The 25,858-nt window shown below is 31.5% G+C and overlaps 1 protein-coding gene across 1 annotated transcript; it reads right to left on the bottom strand.

Moving 5' to 3' along the window:
• Positions 1-16,967: 16,967 nt before the first annotated feature.
• On the bottom strand, positions 16,968-20,101 carry LOC141685613 (uncharacterized). Its single transcript, XM_074490709.1, has 7 exons — positions 19,903-20,101; positions 19,342-19,800; positions 18,970-19,108; positions 18,564-18,869; positions 17,841-18,172; positions 17,640-17,728; positions 16,968-17,312 (listed from the first exon to the last, which is right to left on the bottom strand). The coding sequence occupies exons 1-7, from the start codon at positions 20,099-20,101 to the stop codon at positions 16,968-16,970; spliced, it is 1,869 nt and encodes a 622-aa protein (XP_074346810.1).
• Between the last annotated feature and the right edge of the window lie 5,757 nt (positions 20,102-25,858).

The raw sequence follows: 25,858 nt of genomic DNA, 5'->3' as shown, positions 1-25,858 counted from the left end.
AATTCCTCAAGTCTGTAGATGAACATTGTTTCTTCATCTTTTGACAGATGTTACTTTGAGAGATCTCTTTGACGATAGAACCACTATTTACTTGTTACATTCTTATTTGAGTTGAGTTAAATCCTCGAATAAACAAATAGGCTATGACATATGCCTTTCAAATACCTAAGAACAAAAGAATTACATATATGCGGTAATTACTTTTTAGAAGAGGTAATAGGAGATTTTGGACATGACTTTTTTGCTGCTAAATGTGGTGGAAGTTACCCGCACTTACCACATTTTATGGTAACTAACTTGCGGTTACTTAACTGCACATTCTATGACATGGAAACTGCTATATTTTATGTGCTTATATAAGGGTTATTGTACTCACCTCAAACATACAAACAAATACAGAGGAAAAATTATTATTGGCGGATCAGAAATGGCTTCATCCTATGCAAAGAGGAAACGATGGTCAGGGATGCAAAATGTGGCAATGCAAGAGTTGCATACATTGGCTGTCACTTGCGCAGATTTCAACACTAATTTGGAAGATGCAAATGTTTTCTTCTCAGAGTTGTATGCATCCATGGAAAGTAGGCAATCAGATTTGTTTGCTCGCTCGGTTGGCCTGGAAGAACAGATCAAGTATTGTGTACATGTTTATATCTTTTAATGTTTTACCAATGCTTGGTAATTGTCTTTATTAATTTTACATCTCTCCTTTACAGCAACATAGAAGATATTTTGCAGAATGGATCAAGAAAAAAGCGTGGAGAATCATCCCAAAGCAATGAAGAAATACCAACATCATATATGAAAAATCAACCAAAATTCCTAAGTGATACGTCTTCATCTCTGTGTGGGCATGAGACAACCTTGAAATTGACTGCTGCAGAAATGATGAGTGCCTTTCAAAAGTTTGATAATGGGTGGAAGGAACATCTTGCTAATTTCAATGCTCAGGCTGATAAGTTGATTGAATCAATTGGTAGAATTCGCATATTAATTGATGATTATAGTCGCAATATATGATAAAACTTCATTTGATTATTAGAAGAATGTTAGTATGTTATTCTGTAATCAGGTTTAGTATAAATCAGTAACAAAGTTGTTATTCTGGAAACAGTGTTTGTAATATTATTGGATCAAAGTGAACATTGTTGTTATCTATAATCAAATGATATCATTGTTGGATTACATATTGTTTCATGGTAAGATCATTGCTTTATTGGATTTCCACTTAAATCATGGCTACATAACAACATGGATGGTTTACAAATTTGTAACATGTCATAAGAAAACATTAAAGTTGGTGGTGACATATAACAGATTGAATAAAACATCCATACAACTCAATATTCAGAAAAGAAAGATTGGCTAAATACTTAAATTTCAAAACAATCATCTTTAAATTCATATTAAGCTTTTATAATGCAAAATTGCAAACATTAAAACATTGCAATGCCATATGTAAAACTTCACGCGAATAGTCGCTTATTTAGACCAATCCAGCAAGTATCCTGTAAACACAATAGTGCAAAGAATGTTCATTAGAGTTTATACCTCTCAAATTAATGTTTATGTCGCATATATAGTAATAATTGACATCTCTAAAAGAGTGTTGATACATTTGCCTCAACACTTCAATAGCAGGATGATTAATATTGAAATAAATCCGCAAAAATGATGAACTTCTTATCTACAGTGAACCTATTAGAAGCAATTCAGCGATAAGCTTTAGTTGACACCATGAAAAACTATTATATTTTGTAGTAAAGATATGTAGATTAGCAGAAAATGGAACCATTATGGATTAGTGGCCTCATATTTGTCAAGATAACTATTGGAGGATACCCAACATATCCCTGAAGTGCATTTGCTACATCAACAGTAAATTCATCCCAAGCAAAAATCTTAACCACGTTGCTGAAATGGAAAGAAAGATAATGAGACTATTAGATAAAAATTGTTCAACACTGATCGACACTACATTTATTACTGAAATGATGGTATTACCTGCCATCAAATAACTCAAATCGAAGAAACTTTTTCTCACCAAATCGTGTATAAACTTACTTTATTGGATCAATATTCTGAGGCATGCCAATAATATCTACAAAATAGTTACTATTTAGCTTTTTTCAATCATGAATTCAATTAAAAAGAAATATGTGATAATATTCAAAAATACCTATAGCATGTACAGGAGGCACATGTTGAGAGAGTGACATTGCAAGATCAGAAATCTCATGATTGGTTTTAAGCTCAAACTTGTGCCTTGGAATGGTATTTACTTCAAACGGAATAGGATGGACAATGGTATCATGTGAAAAAACAATTATCTTATCAGTAGATACAGACCTCATAAGTCCTGCATGCTCCAATACTACAAAATTATGAATATCATATATGTTTCTTTCAAGTATGATATTGCTAACATCATGCCAAATCACACGATTTACAAATGCAAAGACATGACAATCCTGCATAACAAAAGCTCATTGGAAACTCTTCTATACAAACAATAATCATATACTACTACTACACAAAGCGCAAGACATTACCTATGAATCAAGCAAAATTAGATTAACACCTCAGAATTGTTGAGTGCAAGAAAATGAAGGCCACATCCTAGTAATACGTACATGAACCCTCCAATCAGTCCTAGTGCTATTAACCAATGCAAGGTTGTCTTCCATGGCAGCAATCACAAAAGGTTAACTAACAACAAATTTTTCTTAAAGGGTTATTACTTTATGATATTCATATAACACATGAAATATATATATATATATATATGAGGATTAGTACGTCAGCCATGGATTTAGGTACATGATTGATGTTAACATAGTTGGCGTGATCTTTAGATAAGAGTTTGTTAGGATTTTACTTCTCCATTACAAATGCAATATTCTGCAAATAATTTTAGTAAGTTAACGTGGTATCAACATGACCTTAAATTTAGGTTAAATAGTCTTATACAATATTCACGTAAATTATTTCATGGGAATTATCATTTTCGTACATAAAAACTCGATTCGTACGTTAATTATGACGAACTATGGTTATTATTAATTTTAATTATGATAATATTATGGCGTAAAATAGAAATATAAAAGTTCATAAGAACTAAATTTTAAAAAAATTAGTAGAAATAAGTCATAATGTTTGAAAATGCCATATAGTTTTTTTAAGACTGTAGCATGCGGTTAAAAAATAATACACTATAATAAATAATAAAGACATTTATTCTTTTCTTATTTGAGATATATAATATTTACCCAACATTTGATAACAATTGTTCGAATTACTTTGTTCGTCAAAACTTTTCTGAAAAATCTATTTTCTCTATAAGTCTACTATTATTTTTATTCTAACTACAATTACAAAGCATCTTATTGCAAAAAGATATTTAATACAGGTCCAAAAAATCTTATCAGATATCAAATGTATTTTGAAAACTATTACAAATTTTACATGGATATATGAGAGAACATGTATAAAAACATGACACACAATCTATTAAAATCAATCGTTATTAGTGTTGTGTATTTTGATGATATATTAGAGTGAATTGGCTAATATAAAACCTCATGCAAAACTATTTAGAAATTAATTATCTTAGATAAATAGTAAAATTTATAATCCAGAGAACGACATATTCAGACAAATAAATTATTTGAAATATAGGAAAAATAATTTATAGTATTATTCTGTTCAAACTTTGGCATAATGTTTTACAAATTAAATTTTTTTATTAGAAAAAAAATAACAAATATTCTTCTCAAATGTAAGTTTGTACATTAATTATTTCATGTGTGTTATCATTTCCCTACACCTAAACTAGATTGGTACATTAATTATGAAAAACTATTTGTTAATCTATTTTAACAAATTGTACTTAAACTAATCATTTCCTACATAAGCAATTTTAAAAAAAGAATATAATTTGAAATTAATTATCTCGATCCAGTTGGAATAAGTGTGATGATATTATCTTGATCAATACATATATTTATTCTCATCAAATATGGTATTGCAATAGTTTATGTTATATTGAATTCTCTTCCAAATTGTATGAATGTGAAAAAAAAATTGGAACAACAAATGGAATATATATTGTAAATTTATCATGGGAAGATGACTAAACATGGATTTCAAAATAACAAATAATCTATTACATACAACGGTTATTAGAAATTTTCCCCTCTGATGATATTATGGCGTAAAATACAAAACTAAACGTTTATAAGAAAATATTTTAAAATAAATTAGCTCGAATATGTCTTAATGTTTCAAAAACAAATGTTTTTGTATTAATTTTAAGCCTTTACCATAGGGTTAAAAAATTAATACAATATAATCAATAATAAATATATTTATTATATTCTGTAGTTGAGATGTTTAATATTTAATAGACATTTGATAACGATTGTTCGAATTACTTTCTTCGTCAAAACTTTAGACATAAATATAATAAGTCTATAAGCCTATTATTTTTTTATTCAAATTATAATTACAAAACATCTTATTACAAGAACATATATAATACACCTCCAAAGATTTACAAAAGATACCAAATACTTTTTTAAACTATTGAATGCTCATACATGAAGATATGAGAGAACATGTATAAAAAAATGACACATAATCTATTACAATAAAAATTTATTAGTGTTGTGTATTTTAATAATATAAATAGTAATTTTATAATCCATATTCAGGGCATATTCAGACAAATAAACTTCTTGAAATTATTCAAAATTATTCTATAGTACAATTCTGTTAAAACTACGGCATAATGTTTTCTAACTTAAATTTAATATTGGAAAAATAATAACTTAATATTCTTCTCGATTGTAAGGTTTTAAAATTTACACATTTTTTCAAATACATAATTTAAATGCATACTTATAATATGCAATCTTACTTAATATTCATAATTATGTAACCTAACATGTATATTTTATTACATCTTTTCCATTAAATAAACACTTATTGTAATTACACATAGAGAACCGTGTTGATTGACTTTTGTTCACTAGATCAAAATAAACCCGCATGCAAAAGACCATTCTCATCAATATTAACACCGAACAAAACTCCAAACTCGGCACAAAAAATCGTCAGGGGAATTTTGATTTTCATCATTCTACTCAACTCATGGAGGTATGTATACTCTGTCATTCAATTAGTAATGTGATGAATGTAGATAAATCTCCATTTTGTGTTAATTGGATTTGATTTGATCAAACTTGCTCATCTTTGTTTACATATAAGTATTCTGAATAGTCTACATTCATGGTGCTATGAAATTAGTTATTAACATTAAATAGATTTGTCATTGTAATCTGATGAAAAGATTGTGTATTGATTCATATTGGGTATTTTTGTATACAGTATTGTCATATTATATGTTGACTTATATGTTGCAAAATCATTGTAAAGTGTTTAAGTATGTGGTTTATACTATCAAACCGTTCTGGGTCGAAGTGTATGTTGTGATCTTGGGATAATTGGTTATGTGTTGGGACAGTCGGTAGCATATTGCACATAGGTATATTGATTTCTAATCCTTTATGTTGCAATGAAAAGGTATTGCCATCTGTATATTGACTTACATGGTGCAAAAAACCATGTAAATGTTTTAAGTATCTGGTTGATAGTCACAATCCGTTTTATCTGGAAGGGTGTGTTGTGATTTTTGTCTAAATCTGTTATGTGCCGGGACAGTCATTAAACAATGTTGAGTCTGGTTTTTTGATTTCTAATCATATCCCCCATGACTGCCTGGACTTAGCCATTCATTGAACTGAGTTTTGTTGAACTCAGCATGTTTTACTAATTGGAATATTATACTATTATGTAGTTGCTAATAATAACTATTTTTATTATTCAAACGCAGCATACTACCTCTGACCCTGTGAAGATTCCATCATTCATAGTTCCGTTTGATCCAACTATGCTTGAATTGGTAAATAACTTTATATTTTGTGTGAATATGTGATCGTGCTTGTTAGTTGAATTATTGAAAGGCTCTTTAGTTACGGTTGCAGAAATTACCAGCCACTATTGTCAATCAATATGGTGGCAAACTCGCTGTTACTGGACACATAATGCTACCAAATGGCGAGAAGCTAGATTTCACTTATGATAATAAGAGTGGCAGCCTAATTGTACTTGGGGAACTCATCCAACTTTACCCAAAAGGAAGTGCTTGTAAGATACTTCTCTGTTTTGAATCTAAAGGAAATTACCGGGGTCACATATTTGATAAGACTGGATGTGAGATAAACTATGTCAAGCCTGAAGATCCAAATCTCTATGCGGCAAAGAGAGGTAATACTGTCTTCTGCTCTTCAATATTTGGTTACACATTGGAAAGCCGATCTTAAGTAATGATCGTTATTATACTGTTTATACACATGATCAGCCAATATTGCTAGAGCTGGAGTTAAAATTCTAGTTAAAGCTACCGAGAAAACAATCTATAATGGCATAGTTGTAAGTTATTTTTTCATTAACTTGTAATATGTTATGCACATGCACATGTGCTTTTTTTTTACAAAATATAAAAACATAGGATTAATATGATCTAACTCCTATTGCAGGATATTCCACATCCTTTTGTGGCATGATATGGCAAGCATATCCCAGAAGTTGTTCTCTACTGTTTCCCTTTGGATACAATGTTTACAGGTTATTTTTGCGATTATGAGAAGTGGTTCTTTGGTCTCTATAAAATTCCAGCAAAACTTAGCCTCAACATGGGAGATTCTATAGTGTTCACAAACTGGGAAGCTGGTCGATTTGATGCTTTCATTTTTGACAAAGATGGTGTGCAGAAGTTGTTTGAAGATCAGACCCCAAAGGCTGGTGAGAACTCTACTAATAACAAAATTGTAATACAATATGGTCATATTAATTGACAATAATTGCTTACCTTACATAACTTCTTTTTACTTGATTAAAACATGATTGTTTGACTACATTCTTTCACACGCATCTAAATCTTGAAATGATCTTTCTCTTGATGCAGAGAATGACCAGGAAACACTTCAGGGATAATGCAATGGAGATGAATTGGTCTGAATACATCTCATTACTATGCTTGCATTTATGCTACTTTTATAATGTTTGTAACTTATGCTCTTGGTTTCAAGACATGTAATGTTCATACTTTAGCCAATTGTTGTGGCATGGATTTAATTCGTAGACGCAATGCGTACATAATGGGATTTGTATGATTGGCTATTACTGGATTTAAATATTATGTGATAACTATTGGGTACACACGCCATTGGGCATATGTACTGATTTCTTCCATACTTCAATTAAGGTACTTACCTAATCATAACATAAATTCATGGCATAAAAATATAGCATTTGTATATTTTAAATCTGTTCAGTTACACTTGATTTGTTAGACACTAATATGGGGTTGGTATTGTTTTGGTACATCATTAGCTACAAATCAGGGATACTTTTAGTTAATGAAGATTTCCAACTAACCATGTCAAACAACTTTAAGGTTATGTTAGTATGGCATAATCCCAAGTTCTCCAAAAAAATGGGCAAATTATGTAGTCTGATCAATATTTTAATTGTGGAAATGACATTACAAAATCTTTACTTATATAATTGTTGTATTTATCATATTCTTATTTTTTGAAACAAAAGATTGTGCCATACAATCTATCTTGGAATATATACCACAATAATGTCATTTCCATGTTTAAAACATATATATTACAGATCATTGTCATGTAACTTTAAACAAAAGGAAAGAACAACAATAGAGCATTCACTATCAAGGCTAGAAATAACATAAGTTCAACTACCAAAGGTTTTAATTTTGTACTAAAATTAAATAAAAGTGCAACACATCAATCACAAACATCACCCAGCAAAATCTTGAACAAAAGTAGCTGCACTTTGCAATGACCACAACTTGAATTCCAGATATGTGACATGGTTAAGCGTGCATGATAGAAATCACCTTCTTCACTGTACTTCTCCTTAACAGTCAACTCACAAAGTGAATACCAAAGCTCTTCACCAAAAGGATTCCCTTCAATCCTGTTGATCGGGTCTTTATTTATTGTATTTGAACAAAATTTAGAAACAGGAAGCAGATTATCTACGTCCGATATGTTCCAGTATAAAGCAAATGAACAATGTCTAATAACTTCGATTTAAGATCAAGAATTGTAAGAATATGAGACATTTCTTCAACAACCTGATCTCTTTCATATGGTCTGTAAACTGCTCTAAAAAACACATAACTAAAATAAGATGGGAAATGATTAATGGAGAGAAAAGAGAGAGTTTCAAGATTATGATCCACATTGTTGCGCATGAAAAGCATTCGAACCGAGTTATAAAACATAGCTTGCTCAACTTCCAGAGAAATGTCAAAAAGAATGAAACCATGGAATTGGTCACGCCGAACTTCTAGATAATGATTATGGTACTGGTATAGAGTATCCCAGTTGAGCTTCTGTAACATCTCCTTAACTTGTATTCGGCTAGATTTGGTATAGTAGGCCATCAGAAACTTTCCGAACATTTGAAAGCTATCAAGATCGTGTATTAAGAAGCCAAACAATATAGATATAATGTCAGTATTGACGGTGAAAATGTTAAAGTTTGGCAAGATGAACTGAAGAGAGTATTTTGGGCAATGAAGCACAATTAGAATTTTAACTGACTATGATAAGGTCTAGAAAAAAGGAAACGTGCTACAACTATTATATGTAATTGATAGCACACTTGGAGCTGAGCAAGTTTGTGAAAAAATAAGATGTTTTATGTATTCCAAATACTGGAGTTAACTGCATTGAATGTGAATAAAACCTTTTCATTTCCTACTCTACTTTGTAATTGTTAAAAAATATGTAAATTTAGAAAAACGTAATGAAACAATGGGGGTCGCTTGGATTATTGGAAAAGAATACTACATCATTATGACTTGTAGTAATAGAAATAATTTCCAATATATATTTGCCTTATGGAAATGAACATAATCATGACTCGAATTGATAAACGTGTCAGTAAGAAAGATACAACTTTATAGATGTGGGTCAAATTTAGTGATGGACAATGCATGTAACATCAAATCAATATCTTTTACAAAAAATATTTTTCACAATTACAATAAATATTTGCATTCATATATATAACCAAAGTGTACAAATTTGTTACATATTCACATATACATACTTAACAGGAACAATCACAAACTATTGAACATGCTTAGAAATTCACAACCTGTCCATCTTGAACAGGTTCAGGGTCATTAATCTCAACATCCTGAAATCGTGCTTGTGGAAGGTCAAGACCTAAATCCATATTAAGAAATTCTTGAATGTTGTCAACAGGCCGGTCCAATGTCTGCAAATCGTGCAGATTTTGTCTACCAATTGATGCCAGATATCTTGCAACAGAGTTCCTCTGCGGATATACCAAATTAATTTCATAACGAATGTTAGGATCATTAAGACATGAAAGGATACATCTGAATGTACTCCTAGTATGTGGTGTTATTCCATCCTCTCTGTAATACTTGCATTCAAGGTAAACCTGGATATTATCAGTCTCAATGATAACACGTTCGTACTAGTCTTAAAATGCTCTACGCATTACTATCAAAACAACCCATAAGGCACTATTAAGATTAGTTAGGCCTGGAATGGTACCATATGTTCATCGAATAAGAAGGCCATTTGAATCTCTCACAACAATGCCAATGCCATTTCTATTCTCACCTTCAGGAGCATTCTGAATAAACTCACTGTGAACATTTATCTTCATCCAACCTTGAGCAGGGAATTGCCATACACGTTCAACATGTTCCATGATTTACGGGTTTCTTTGGGTTCAATCAAAGGTTGACAGACTAACTAATCTCAAATATAATGACACACTTCTATAAATACAAAATACAATGGAAAGATGTGACTATTGGGGAATGGCTACCAATTTGTGACTTGAAAAAAACTAACTTAAAACAGCTATACTTATACTATAATACTAACTTGAAACAGTTATAACTAAAAACTGCTTACTAAACTTTGGTGTTCCTATTAGAATTGTATTAAATATCAATAACGCAATTTGACAATAATACGAAAATAAATGACAAAAATAACCAAAACGCATTCTTCATTGATTTAAATAGGAAAAACAACTTTCAACATCAGCAAACCAAGTTTAGAGTTCAATGTGATAAGGAAATTTAATAATTAAAAACTGAGGAAATTGGATTGCCAACACAAATGCTGCATCCATGCCAGATAAAAGATGTACAACTTGTCCAATCTGCAAAATTCATTTGCATCAATTCCGGAAAACAAAGTTATGAAAGATAGAATATGATGATAACAACTTGAAAATGGTCATTATTTAAAAACAAAATTCAGAAATGCTAAACACCAATCCAATCCAGCTTTCGTACATAACATCAAGCAAAATAATTGAGTGCTAAACTGCTGTATTACTTCTCCTGCAAATTTTATCAAATTAAAAATTCTTAGAATATGACCAAAACAACATAAAAAACTTATAGAATATAGATACTTATTAATATATTTATACCAATCAAATTGTAATGTAACTCAGACTTACGTCAAGAACCAAAACCAATATGTAATTCTTTAAATTTAACGTAGAAAAATAACTTATCTTACAAATTATGAGGATAATTAATGAACGGAATGTAAGTGATTTAATGCAAAAAAATAAAATACAATGCATAAATGTATCTTACCTTTTTAATTTTTTTGGTAACTGATTTTGCAGAGCCTGGAGTATGATCAATGGCATCAAGATTGACAGACCAATACAAAAACAATTACGCTTTATAAAGATTTGTTGGAAGACTAAAAGTTATAAAATTATAATGGTTCGAGTATTATAACATATAAAAACCAAACTTACATTAACGGAAAAGTTGATGGAGGAAGATTCTGATATATGTGCAGATTCAGATGGACTTGGACTCTGCGTAGTCATGTCAAATATGTCATTTGTATCAAATATGGTACTATCTGCAGTTACATTTGCTTTGTTCACTTGAATAATGACAGTGACTTCCTTTCCAACCAAATCTTTAAGTACCTGAGGAAGGCCTTCTTCAAGAGCCTGAGATAATGTAATAATTATTAAACACTTTAATTAATAATTTAGAACATTATATTGGATCTGCTTTGTTGTAATGAATTTATACATTCTTAAAATCATTATACGCTTTTGCTGCACTTGTGCCAACAATCCTTCTAGCAGCTCAGTCCATGAGCATAACATTACATGAAAATGTATCATCTCCGGCAAGGACCATGATACGAAACCTGAATTTATAAGGAATTTTGTGATAACTATTGAAAGTTGACTATAATACAGAGTAAAGCATAATAAATTTTTAATATAACTCTAATTTGTTCTACCTTTTAGGGGCAACCGGAATTATGCGAGGGAAATTATTACATTGAAATCTCCTGTCAAGCCGCTCAACCTCTTGTTGAAATTTGTTACAACTGTAAAACCACCATGCTACATCCTCATCCACCTTAACAACTGAGAACGTGGTGTATATCCTTTTCTGTTTGAAGTGAAAAAAGTTCAGATTTAAAAATAAATCATATTCAATATGGTTGTGTCGTGCAAATTTTATAAAGGTTATAAAACCTTCAAGTCATCATATGTCAGCTTTTCACTGAGATCCTTTAATGTCATTCGTTCCATAAAGGTTTGAACAAATTCAGATTTTGCCGCCTTAAGATATTTTTCTCTCTTTGACAAATATCCCTCCTCCTTCAACCTACAAAGGTAAACATTGATGTTTATTAACTCAGCCTCCTATCAACTGTTATTAAACATACAAACGTGCTGTAATTATGTAATTATTATAATTATTAATCGTAGTACTTCATCCTCATATCAGTCACAGATTCATCATCTAGGTTGAGGTACAATTTTGAAGATGGCAAACTACCAATCTGCACAGTATCTAAATCAAAGCAATATAGTTCAGGAAATTGTTGTATAATGTCAAGGTCATTTATACTAAGTAGTTAAAGAGAACTTACTCATGAAAGTTGTAACTTTTGTGCTCGTTATTATTGCAATGACTGGAGACTGGAGACTGGAGACTGGAGTTCCTTAGTATAAATGTTATTGGCCAACACAACAAGATCTCCCCAAACACTTACTTTATGCTGATTACTATACTGAAAAATGAACATATATTTCAGGATATACAACTTCCACATTAGAGGCGGACTCAGAAAATAATTATAATTACAGGATTAATATTAATATATTCGACAAACCTGGAATCACAAATCCTGAATTTGACAATGTCTCGCATGCCAAATTTTGTGTCAAGTTTCGTTAGAGGTTCAAAATCCTCAATAACTCCAATTACATCTAAATTAAACAGAGCAATATATTTAATTTAGTGAAAGATAAAATGCAGTGAAATATTAAGGTACGCATTTTAAAAAACCAAAAATCTGAACCAAAAGAGTATTATATTAAGATCACCTATATCAAATTCAGGCTGTTGTTGTGCCTGATATTTTTTGGCCTCAGCAAAAAGATCACCAAAATCCAGAAATTCGAATTTGTAGGAAGGAATCATGCCATCGTCTTCAACAGCGGTGACCGTAGTATATTGTGAAAATCTGATGCAGATATCAGCTTGTACATGCTTCAGATTACCGACAACATCTTTCACAGAAAATTGGTCAAAAACATAAACGCCTCCTTCAATCACCGGAGTTTTGAATCCATTCCAAATATTGGGATAAGCAAATGCATGAACGTGATTATTCTAAAACAAAAGAGGATGTTACATTTGGTATACAAAAGAAGGTAGGATTTTACGTAATACCATAATAAAATTTTACAACATAAGACTTACATCATCATCAAGCAGAATGACATTATATCCTTTGACTGATCCATTCTCAGAGCTAACGCTGGTCCACATCCTAGTTACTCTAGCCTTAATCTTCCAATTGGTAGTCGATTGATCAAGGTCTTTAATAAGATTGAATACTGCATACTCCATTGAAGCTTTTGTTCAAGTCAATTAAACAAAGTGTCAAGCATTAACAATTGAGGAATTAAAACCTTTAAAATATTAACAAAAATTGACAGCATGCACGATGAAGAAATAATGATAACATATTAGATCACTTCGTACCAATCAATGATGTTTTTAGAGAGAACAAATTGAGAGAAAACCTAAAGTTTTATTTTTAGTGTCAGAGTATGTTTGATGTTTATCTCAAGGCATGAAATTTAAATGCATTTGCAAATGATATATGCAACTTGATAGGTTATGATTACTATTCAAACTGGTAAATTGATGCTAATTGATACTTTATTTTAACTGTATGATAAAGACTGCCAACAATATGGTCCTGATTGATTCTCTAATTATTTATCATTTATCTTATTCAATCTGGTAAGTTGATGATAACTGATACATTTTTTTAAAATATGTACGATAAAGACCGACAACAATATAATCCTGAATGATTATATCATTAATCATCAATTATCTTCCTATCTATTCAATATAATTCTTGAATATATAAGTACAATTTAGATGTAACGGAATATTATATTTTAAATTTTGAGTTAATTAATTAATTAAGATTAATCAATTAAATTAATCCAATCATCTTAATCAAAGTGTTATTAATTCCATATTTTTTATTAACTTGTATATTTTTGTTCATAACTCTATATGTTTCTCTAATTCATTTAAAAATATGCATAAGATATGAAAATGATATGAATATTTATAACAGAATCTGTTTGATTCTTTTGAAATGGAATTATATATAACATCTTTTTTCAGAACTTTAGAATATACATATTAAATTAATGTATTTATTTAAACTGTTGAGTTGAGATAATGTGATGAAAATTGTTCCAATATTTAATAAAGACAAATACTGAGAGAATTATGATTTACACAAAAATTATAAAATAATCCATAGCGTGGTAAATAAGTTTAATAAAAACAAATACGACAATGCAGTTGAATCAGGAAGTTTATCAGTATTCCAACAATTGAAAAACGACATGTCTCATCAATTTAATAGAAATACAGTAAAAATAAAGTGTCTTCAAGCTTCGTTGACGGGAATGGTTCTGCAGCATCAAATTTGGATTTGTCAAATGTCCATCAACCTATATTGCAAAGTATGTAAGAATTATAAGCATTTATATGAAAAAAATGATGTAAAAATCAAAAATATATAATTTATATTTAGTTACCTCTGCCTCAAATAAAAGACATCAGGATAATCAAGATTGACAAAAAGCTTTGTTGACGGAATATTGCTGATCTACGCTCTTCTTGTTTTTAAGAGCAAAAAATATATATTATTTAAGAGCTAGAAGAAATTCTATAACTTATGAGAAGGCTTACAATTATAAAGGTTTTTAATATAAAAAATAAGACATTAACCTCGATACATAAAGACTCTAACAGATGCCAGAATCACAATTTTGGGTTCAATTTCAGTAACTTGGTACAATGATTCAAAATTTGTTGGCAAAGAACCGCTAAAACACACTTGGATGGCCCTCCTAAAACGAATATAATAAAACGTCAAACACTTATGGATGTTCAATAGTGTTAATACATAAAATATGAAAATTGGAGGATGGCGTAGTATTTTTATAATTGTCAAAAAATTTATTGAAGAGTCTTACACGCCATCTGAAATTCTGAAGCATAACACTTCCTTTTCACCAAATCTTGTCATAATAGATTGTACTGGTTGCAGGAGTTCAACAATTCCAATAACTTCTACAACAATAAACTTAAAGTTAAAAACAACAAATTATAAGCGATTTGTTCTAAAATTTTATACGCAATACTAGTGGAATAAATAGGAAGCTCATCGAGAGCAGAACAATGAAGAGAATTATATAGGAGCGTCATAGGAACCAAATCCAATTTATGGTGCGGTATACTCAAAATTTCCTCAGGTTCCAACACCACCACAATAATGGGAAGAAACATGATGTAATTTGCAGAACGTACAGGCCTAAGAAATCCAGCAGCTGGAAGAACCTGAACATTTCTGATACGTAACAATCTGCCAGGATGAATGATAAAGTAAAACAAATTCCAAAGAGCTGGTGGAACAATTGCAAGTATGTGATTATTCTGCAAAAAAGAAAATCTGAGGATAGAGGCTGGAAAACACAATCATAGATGTGGTATAAGTCATATAGTTATTCAATCAAACCTTACAGTCCAATAGAATAAGATTGTGCCTGACTAAGACACCTTGTCGATTAGTTGATACCCACATTCTTGTCACACGGACCTTCAAATTCCAAGCAGTATGATTACCATCCAGATTGGATAAATGATGATGGTCCTGCATATCTGAGTAATGAAAAAGTTAATAGATGTTATCAAAAAAGGAGTATGTTAAATGTTCATATCAACAAATAGGTAATAAATTGTAATTATACTTGGATGTTCTGCCATATGAACTCTGAAATTAGTTTATGAGTTGGATATATAGCAAAAACAATCCGAATGTGTGGAGCGTTTAAGACAGTCGGCTGTATTTTTAATAAAGATATACACTATCTTTATAGTTAAGGTGATAGGCTGATAATTAGTCCATGAAAATCTCAATCAATAGATATCTATTAGAGTTGTATGATGATCCTTAATAGCTTACACTAATATTAGCATGGAAAAAAAGATTATGTTAAAATAGAAGATCAATTAGTAACATAAATGTGATATTAAAAAAATATTTAAATATGAGTTAATTATCTGATATATATTGTTGTTATCCCATAACCTTCTCTGTTTATCATAATGTCTACTTATCAATATAAAACATATCACATCTAATTATATTGAGAATTTGATTAGCATAAAAAAACTATTCGAGAATCTGCCTTTTACTTCGCATATGAGCATATTCGAGAATTTGATGTAATTCTAATTTAATAACAAAAACATTTCTCGTACTACCAATTATAATAAAATGATGAATAACTTAGTCAGGATTGTAAATGTGCAATACAAATAACTACTATGATACATTCTCATCATTTATGCTCGGTAGATTATAAAATACTTCTTCATAGACTACAATTGATGTAATATTTGTGGTGGTACCATCATCACTGTCGATGAGAATGTGGAGACCTTCTGGTCTTGTAACTCTTGAGATGGCAACGTAGACATGGCCATGAGAAAACACTGCTCTGGGAAGGTATAGACCAACCGTGTCAAGTTATTGGCCCTGGCTCTTATTAATTGTTATTGCATAACAAATCTGGAGTGGGGACTGAATTCTTTTAAACTCAAAAGGCCAACTGGTATCTGTTGGAATCATCTCTATCCTCGGGATCAAATATTTTGACCCAACATGGGATCCGCATAATATTTCACACTCAATACTATTCTTCTTGCAGGATGCAACAATCATTCACGTGTCGTTACACAATCCCATAATTTGGTTTAAATTTCTCATAAGCATGACAACGACGCCAACCTTGATGTTTAACTCGTGCTTAGGAATGTAAGGCATATTTAATGAGTTCAGGTACTCTACTGGAAATGCTGATCTGAAATCATTATCTTCATCATCAGCATCATGAATTGAATCCTGAATAAGATATGTGTGTAGAGGTCCAGAAATTTTCTCAAGAATGCTGTTATTGATGTCATCCACCACAACATTAGTTGGTGTTAGGATAGCTCTTGATCTTAGATAAGAATGTGAAGACATGTTTTTTAGAAAATCTGGGTAAGTTATTTCAAAAAGACTTTCTATAGGATTTTGCGTGGTATGAACAACATATTGATCTGGAATCCTTATTAGTATTTCACTAGTGTCTGCATCAGGACTAAAGTTCTCAACTTTACCATCGCCAACTAAAAGCTGCCATTTACTGAAATCCGCTATAACCTTATTCTCCATTTATGTATTTCTTGCATGAAGCCGCATATTTTGCTTAAGTAAAAATACTTGGCAAAATTCCCAAATCTTTGATTTATTGAGGGTGGAACCTACTATTTCAGCTCTGGATGCCTTTGGAATCACGGGTAAAATCTGCCTATAATCTCCGCCAAAAACTACTATGATACCACCAAATGGCTTCTTTGCTCTCCTTTTGTCAATAGCAGACATTATATCCCTCAAAGAACGGTCAACAGATTCAAAGACATGACGATGTTGCATTGGCGCTTCATCCCAAATGATCAAATCAGTTTGTTGGATTAATTCTGCAATATCAGTTCCATGTCTGATTCCGGCTGTACTATCCTGATCAAGTTTCAAAGGAATATGGAATCTTGAATGTGCAGTTCTACCACCAGGCAACAATACGGCTGCTATTCCACATTAGGCAACAGGAAGCAAAATCTTTCCTTCTGAACAAAGGTGACAACATAATGTCTGCCACAGAAATGTCTTGCCGCATCCTCCACTTTCATATACAAAGAAAACACCACCTACCTTATTATAAACATTTTGTATGATAGAATCGTAAACGTTCTTCTATTCAGGGTTGAGCATTCCATGATTCTTTTCATGCAAAATTTTCAGTTCTTCTTTATCATATAAAGTTTCTTCTTGGAGTAGTCTGTTAACAGCATTGCTAAAATAAACTCCACTTGGAAATGGCATTGTCGCGTAGTCCTTCAAACTCTTCCCGATGTCATTAAACAATTTTTCAAATTCTGTGGGCAAAAATATATATGAAGTGTTATGTTAGTTTAAAAGTATACTACATATAATATCTAAAACAGAATTATGTTAATTATTCAGGTAGTATGATAATGAGATATAAACCTGCAAGTGCATAATTCTTCAAATCTTCGTCTGATAGGTATAGATGAGGATCATTAAGCATATGTCGCCTGATGATGAGAATATCGTCTAACATACATTGCCAATTAGCTTCCCAAAGTCTAAGTGGATCTGATATAGGACTATATGCCAAAATATTGACAAACATTGCACGTAACTGTGGAGGCAATGATGTATGGGAGTTCTCGGCAATTACTTCATGCCATTGGTTATCATTTTGTAGAAGACCAAGGGCCGCACAAGCTTCCTTGAATGTTTCATGGATGTGTCCATTAACAGTTTTAAGATCTTTAAAAGACATGGAACCTTTCTTCCTAAGTAACAGCATGCGGAGATATAAGAGTTCACCACTTAATGAATGCACTTCAGAGAATCTCCCAATAACATCTCCTCTTTTCCTTTCTTTCTAAATACCAGGTCGAGGATGCCAAGTAAATTTATTTGGAAATTCAGAATAACTATAATTCCTCGCATTTGGGAAAGTCTGATTTGCATCAAACCATGCTTCTAACTTGGTTTTTTTGATATTGCCTTGTCACAATCATCCTCCAAGACATCTCTAACCTTAAACAAAACATGCTTCTCACCTGGTAAATGTATCGGTAACCTCTCTACCGATGGCCAACGGGAATGAATGTTAAAAGCAAATATCCTCCAAGATGCTTCTGACGCGCAAACATATCTCCCATCCAAATAATGTTTTACCTCATCAATCGGACCTTTTGGTGCTTTTTTGGGATTGTTGCAGAAGTACCTGTACGTGTTTTCCTCAAACACATTATTGCCGTGTCATGACCCTTTAGACAGTATTTGAAAAGGTACTTTAATGATCTTGAATTATTGTAAATCTCCAGATTCATGTAACATTGAAAATACACCAAAAGATCGCGATTGAATGGGATAACAATACGATTTTCAAGATTGACCCCCTTCTTGTTAATGGTTATTCCAGTCCTCCTTCTTTTATATATGGGGAATCCACACTCATCAAAAAATGTATGAGAATTATACCTGTAACAAAACATTTTTAAAATTGTAAAAAATCTGGTAATAAAACTAGAGGTATTAACAAAGTAAAGTATTTATAATTTAAGGATGTTAATGAAAATACCGCTTAGGAAAATGCTTTATACAATTGCCTTTGACCATGCATGAAGATTTAGTATAATCGAGACCACATGGTCCGTGGATCAAGTAATTGCTCACGGCATTATATCCAACTAGATCAATTTCTGGATCGGGAATTTCAGCTGATACCATTTTATCAATTTGCTCAGTTATTTTAGGTCTATCGTCGGGGTGCAACCAAATTAATATATGAGCGTGAGGCAATCCACGCTTCTGGGATTCAATTACATGCATCACAATGGAAATATTGTAGAAAAACGGTTAGTACCAGGCAAAATATATACTAAAAGTGCATTTTGATAGAACAATTTAGGAATAATGAAATGAGTATAAAAAAACTTAGCTAAAATGATACCTCCTATACATCTGCCAAAACAATTTTTCTTTTCAATCATATCCATAAGTTGATCAACCTTCATTTTAAAGACTCTGGCTAGAGCATCAGGTGCATCAGCAACATTAACACCTGGCATATGTTTTAACATGCGCTGAATTTCGGGCCATTTTGTATTAGTGGTCATAGTAAGGAACAATGAAGGATGTCCTAAAGTTCGACATATTGCTAATGAGTCTTTAAAATACTGAGTCATATAGCGCTTACTTCCGGTGAATGAAGAGGGAAGAATGATTGCTTTACCAATATTGGATGGATTTCTATCTCCCTTTTGCATTGCATCTCTGATATTATGGTAGAGATCAGATCTTATAGTAGTTTGATGGTCTCTAATCCAGTCCAATCTGTACTTCTCAATTGCGGTGAAAGCATCCACAATATATTGCTGCCATAAACGACCTCCAAGATGTGCTGTCAAACCTGTTACAGTAAAAGGTATAAATTCATCGAATATCAACTAATTATCATAAAGTTGAATAGCTGAATGAGAAATTATACTTTTGTCAAATAGCAAATTTGTACCTTCTGAAAGACGTATCATTAGTTTATAATTATAAAACTCTCTCATTGTAATATACTTTCTAGCACCTTTTTTGTTAGGATCTTCAGATTCGGTAACTTCTACGTCTCTCTTAGAATGCTTCACAGGTCTATTTAATGGGATCTCTCGGTAATATCCAATATCTCCGTGAGGGAAAAGTAATGGATATTGATGTTGCATGAAACGTGGATCGGTCTAAAAAATCCTCTATAATCCGTCAACTCTAGAATCAATGACAGTATCTCGACAACCTTTTGTATAAGGAGAAGTAACAATCAATCCTGCTACGTCATTTGATGGAGCAATGTGATTTGGTCGGCCACTTGCTGAACTCGATGAAATCAGAACCAATTTAAACTCATCTACTGCATTTTGCCTAACCCTTTCGCGAGCCATACGAAAACCTGTAACCAACCTATTATGCTCATCCAACATATGCAACAAAGATTGTACAATTTCTTTATTAACAACATCCCTACAACCATTAACTGCATTGATCCTGTTGTTGATTTCGTCCTCTGTGTCATAGATATAAAGCTGACAAAACTTCGGAGTGTTATCGTCAGTTGGGACCAGACTTCCTATATTGTGGTAATTAACACCTTGGACCTTGAAGCAATATGGCGCACCACCTCTGTTTATTGAATGGTCAATCTTTCCTCCAGTAGAACTCATGGAAAACATGAAATTGTAAAACCTTATGTTTTATTTGAAATGCTTAAAATGAACACCACCAGTAAGGAGAGTAGCCAGAGGTTCAGGAGGTTGGTTCTCCTTATCCAGTACGAGTTGACCATTTTTACAACAAAGAGAAAATGTTGGTGGCTTATTAGGAGAACTCTTATTGTTTTTTTCGTGAGTCCACATGACATCATCACACTTCGAACAGATTTTATCAGGGGCTCCAAGATCCAAGTATCCATCCCACATAGATTGATTATTGCTCAAATATTCTTCATCAATATCCTCAATATCACTTGCCATGTCTGTCGAAAAAAATGGAAATTTTTAAAAATCATCATTGAGCAAAAGTAGGTGATGTTTTAGACAGTAAAATAATTATTTATGTCCTACAGAATTAAACACATTATTCGAAAACAAATAATTAATATCTCCACATGTTGTATCACTGTCGATTGTAACATTGTCATCAACATCGTTGAACTCATTCATTAATTTTTTTTCCTAGAACTTTCACCTTTTTCAAATATACTCTTTACATTTGCTGTATTGAATGATGAAGGACCTGGTGATAGTTTTCCACAAAACTTTTTTGAAGGATTCTATTCTTCTTCACTGTCAGCAACAATTTTCTTTTTGACACCTTTTTGTTTGTGAACGGTTGTCACACAGGATTCAGGAATTAAGAATATGAGAGAACTATTTCCACTGCTGTTTATAACACTAATTTATGCATTTTTACTATTATGTTCTGCATAATATACATTAGTAGATGCAGAGTATTAAACATGACACATTTTTTAAATAATCCTTCAAAGTTTTGTAATTCAGGAATAAGCCACAAAATTTGATACATTTGACAGGAACGTTTGGCGATATTATGCGTAGAAATTGATCTGTACTTTGTTCACCAGTCTGAGAAGAGGAATACATCCCTGAAAAAAATATTTTACAGAATACTGAAATTTTTAGAATTTGACATAATTTCGTAATCAACTGATACATCCGGAATTGCATTTTATTGTTTAAAAAATTACCTGATGACTGTGGATTAGTTGCAGAAGAAAACTGAATATTAGGCGATGAAGTACATTGTCCGGATATTTTTCTCAAATCTGGTAAGGTGCTACAAAATACACCGAGATTTTCTTTGTTGAAATTCTTTGGACGAATCCTAACTTTATGCACGACATAGAAGATGTGAAACATATTTTAGCATTTGCGCTGATAAACACTCATACACAGATTGAAATAAGAAGTTAATGAAAGTAATGAAAATTAACCTGATTTTGAATTTGATGGAACATTAGGAGATATATTTTGATCAAATCTTGATAGAGGACTCGGAAGACACGATGGTGATTTTTTTACCGCAACAGGCTGCATCATAGATCTATTATTCATTGCTGCAACTATTCCCACAAAATCCACAATTTCAAAAGCAATTTAATTACAGATGTATCAGAAAAATGAGATATATCAAGAATTATACCATTAGGTTCTTCTGAACAAATTATGTGGCTTTCAAGATTTTCTGCAAGAGAGGTCTGCAGAATACTTTGCGTCTGCTGTGTTAACCGTGAATTCAGAGATGAAATACTACTTGAAACATGTCTCCGCTATAAATTCTGGACTAATATGTGTTAAAAATAGTAATCGTGAAATAAATCCAACTAAATTTTACGTCTCGAAGATCTTAACGATATATTAGGCGGCACACATTCATCAGATCTTGATAGAGGAGTTGTCATTGGATGGCCTATATTATTAACTGAAACATAACAAATATAGGAAAATTGATGGCACAATTATAAAAAGATATGATACATCTCGGAATGGAGTAAGAATGATACCATTATTGTGCTTTGGTGTCATTCTATTGCTTTCTCCATCTGCTAAGGTGTTACGAAAAACACCGAGATCTTGTTTGTTCAAATTTTTTGAACGAATTCTTACTTTTCACTATACATAGAAAATGGAAAATAAATGGAAACATGAAACATGACCAACATCTCCTAATAGGCTGGAATAAGATGTTGATCAAACTATTTTAAAATTAACCTGGTTTTGAGGTTGCTGAAATATTAGGAGATATAGTTTCATCAAATATTGAGAGAGGACTCTTTAGAATACTTTGCGGCTGCTGCTTTAAATGTGTAAACTGAGATGAAACAGTACATGTATGAAGTTGTTAATCAGTAGTAATGGGTAAAATCCATCCTTATTTTACCTATTGATGATCTTAACAATATATTAGGCTTAAAATATTAACAGCAACACAACAGATATAATAAATGATCGAAGACAAAATTGGAAAAAATGTTGGATACCAATCAGAATGGATAAAGAATGATACCATTATTGTACTCTGATGTCATTCTATTGCTCTCCAGATTGGCTACAAGTCCGCTATGCAAAACACCTTTCAAAAACTGTCTTATTCCTGATTTAATAAAAAATTCAAGTCACAATTATAAATGCACGTATTAAAAGAATCAGACGGATAAACAATGATACAAATACCTTATTCTGGTGTCACGCTTTGATAAATCATTGATTGCGGAGTTGTTACTGAATGACCTATTTTATTATTAACAGCAACATGGCACATATATGCAAAATGAAGTCATCATTACAAAATTTGTATAATAACAATCAGAATGGATGAAGAATGATACCATTGATGTAATCTGATGTCATTCTATTGCTTTCCAGATTTGCAGCAACTCCGCTATGAAACACACCTTTCGAAAGCTGTCTTATTCCTGAATGTTAATAGAAACTTCAGGACACATTTAGCAATCCATGTATAAAAACAATCAGGCGGATAAACAATGAGACCAATACCCTGTTCTGGTGTCACGCTTTGATCAATAATTGATAACGGAGTTCTTACAGAATGACCTGTTTTATTAACATAAGCACATCAAATATATGTATAATAATGTACATTATCATTACTCATATGCTCGGTCGAAGAAGATACATGGTATGTTACATAACATCATCTGTCAAAAGTATATACACATCAACCAATCTGAAATTCTTTAGAGAAAGCTTACGTGTATCATATATGTTTGCTGAATTTGTGAGATTCTTGTCCACATTCTTCCCACACTACGACGTTTGACAACTGAATTAATACATGAACATTATTATCACTTTCAATAAACGAATCAGAAATAGAATTAAAGTGTACACTACCTTGATTCTCTGGTTTTGATCGATTTTTAAACACATTTTCAACATTGCGTCCACGAACACGTCATTTTAAACCTATAAGAAAAGCATGATCAAATCAGATATCTGTAAAACGATGTTATTATAAGTAAACTGACAAAGGAGATGAATACCTGATGTACTTGTTCCTCGAGAATCCATCCGGATATATTCAGTAAATCATGAACCTGGTTTTAACAGATGAACAACATATTCTGTAAATTTGTATGACGAACATGATACACATCAAATCTTCATGAAGAATTTAATGAAAAAATTAGGTCAAAAATCTTAAGCTATTATCCTCAAAACTTTACATACGAAACAAATCCATCAAATGAACTGGCTGTAGAAAAAATATAAATCAACTAAATTCATAAGATGAGACTCACTAATTAACTAATAAAAATGGAGGAACAGTTTAGATATACTAACCAACAATTCGTGCAAACTGAAGTAGGTGATGAAAAAATTAGGTCATGCTTGCAAAGAATGAGAGAGAATAAGGAAATCAATAATTATCATTGAATTAGTGTTGTAACAGATGTGAGGAATTCATGCAAATCTTTCCTTAGATAAGATGTTTAAATTTTAAAATTCAAAAAATTTCCATGTTTAGTGTTTTGATGGGTAAAAAAATGGGTAAACTTATATGGATATATCCATAGATATATAGATTTTATACTTAATATGGGTCATGGGTAAATTTATTTACCCATTGGGTAAATTTTGTGGATATATCCATGGATCTAGTGATTTTATACTTAATATGTATTATGGGTACCCATTTGGAAAATGGATAAATTAAGGAGTACACTTTAAGAATATATAGATGATATTTCAAGTGGACATCATTGCCCGAATATTTTCGGACACATTTCCCTTTTTTATAGTTAAAAACGCATTCATATATATCATTTTCGTTGATTGATAAATCTTATCGGTTATAGCATTTGATTGATAAACTATATTTATTTTATACCAATTATAGATAAAGTATCATATTTAATGCAAATAATTTATTTGAATTGTAACCGAGTAAGCTTTTGCAAATAAATCCTAGTTAAATTTGATCTAATTTCAAAATAGGGATTTTTGAACTCAAAACACTAATTTTTAACTTTCGAATGAGGAATGAGAACTTATTTTGGTAAGAACCCTAAATTTTAATTTTATTGATACGAGTTTTGTTTGAGAATGCAAATTTAATATTTGTTTGGTTTGTTTGTCAATTTAATTTTATATGTTTATAACTATTCCAGTTGCTAGTTGTTTTTTATTTGAAGTATATCATATGAATAATTATGTATAACTATTTAGTTATTTCTTTTTAGTGGAGAATCTTTTTACATAATTTTTAGTGTATAACTAGTTAGTTATCGCCACAACCACTCCCACGTGGTGGTGAGCTTATAGAGTCGCAAAAGGAATTTTTTAGGTTCGCGAAGCTGATTAAATGGACTGACGCGACTATTTTCTTAAGAGAGAATTTGGAGCTGTGTTGCTGTTGTGCAATGTTGTTTGTCGCTGCCACACTTTCTCAGCACCATGTCAAGCCGCTTCAGCTCCTATTTAATTTTGTTGTTGTTCATCTCGTTGTGGTAGTAGTCCTTTTATTCCTTTTTCTTATTTTGTTTTGCATGTTTGTGAATTGTTTTATTAGTTATTTATGTATCATTTTGCTTTAAAATTGTGTCTAAAATGGTCGAGCCAATAGGTTCATGTCACTATGGTGTCTTCAATTGAAATCAAGTGACATATGTTGAGATGTTTAAGATTATCTTGGACATTGGACATGTAAAATAATATTTTCAGATAAATTCTTAAAGTGTTGAACAAAAGTAGCCAACTTTTACTAAAAAAAGATTTTTTCAGGCCGGTGACAATGTAAATATTTTTCTTCGAGGTTTCAAACGTGATAGGTACAACATGGACAAATAATATATGATTTTGATAATATATTCCTTGAATTGAAGTGTTAGCTTTTTACAGTTGAGATATGATTGGTGTGACTATTATTCTCTTGGAACCTATAAA

The sequence above is a fragment of the Apium graveolens genome, chromosome 9 (genome assembly GCF_009905375.1).
Source record: "Apium graveolens cultivar Ventura chromosome 9, ASM990537v1, whole genome shotgun sequence".
Classification (NCBI taxonomy): domain Eukaryota; kingdom Viridiplantae; phylum Streptophyta; class Magnoliopsida; order Apiales; family Apiaceae; genus Apium; species Apium graveolens.
Note: the sequence above shows the minus strand (reverse complement) of the source record. Positions and strands in the feature narration are given on the sequence as shown.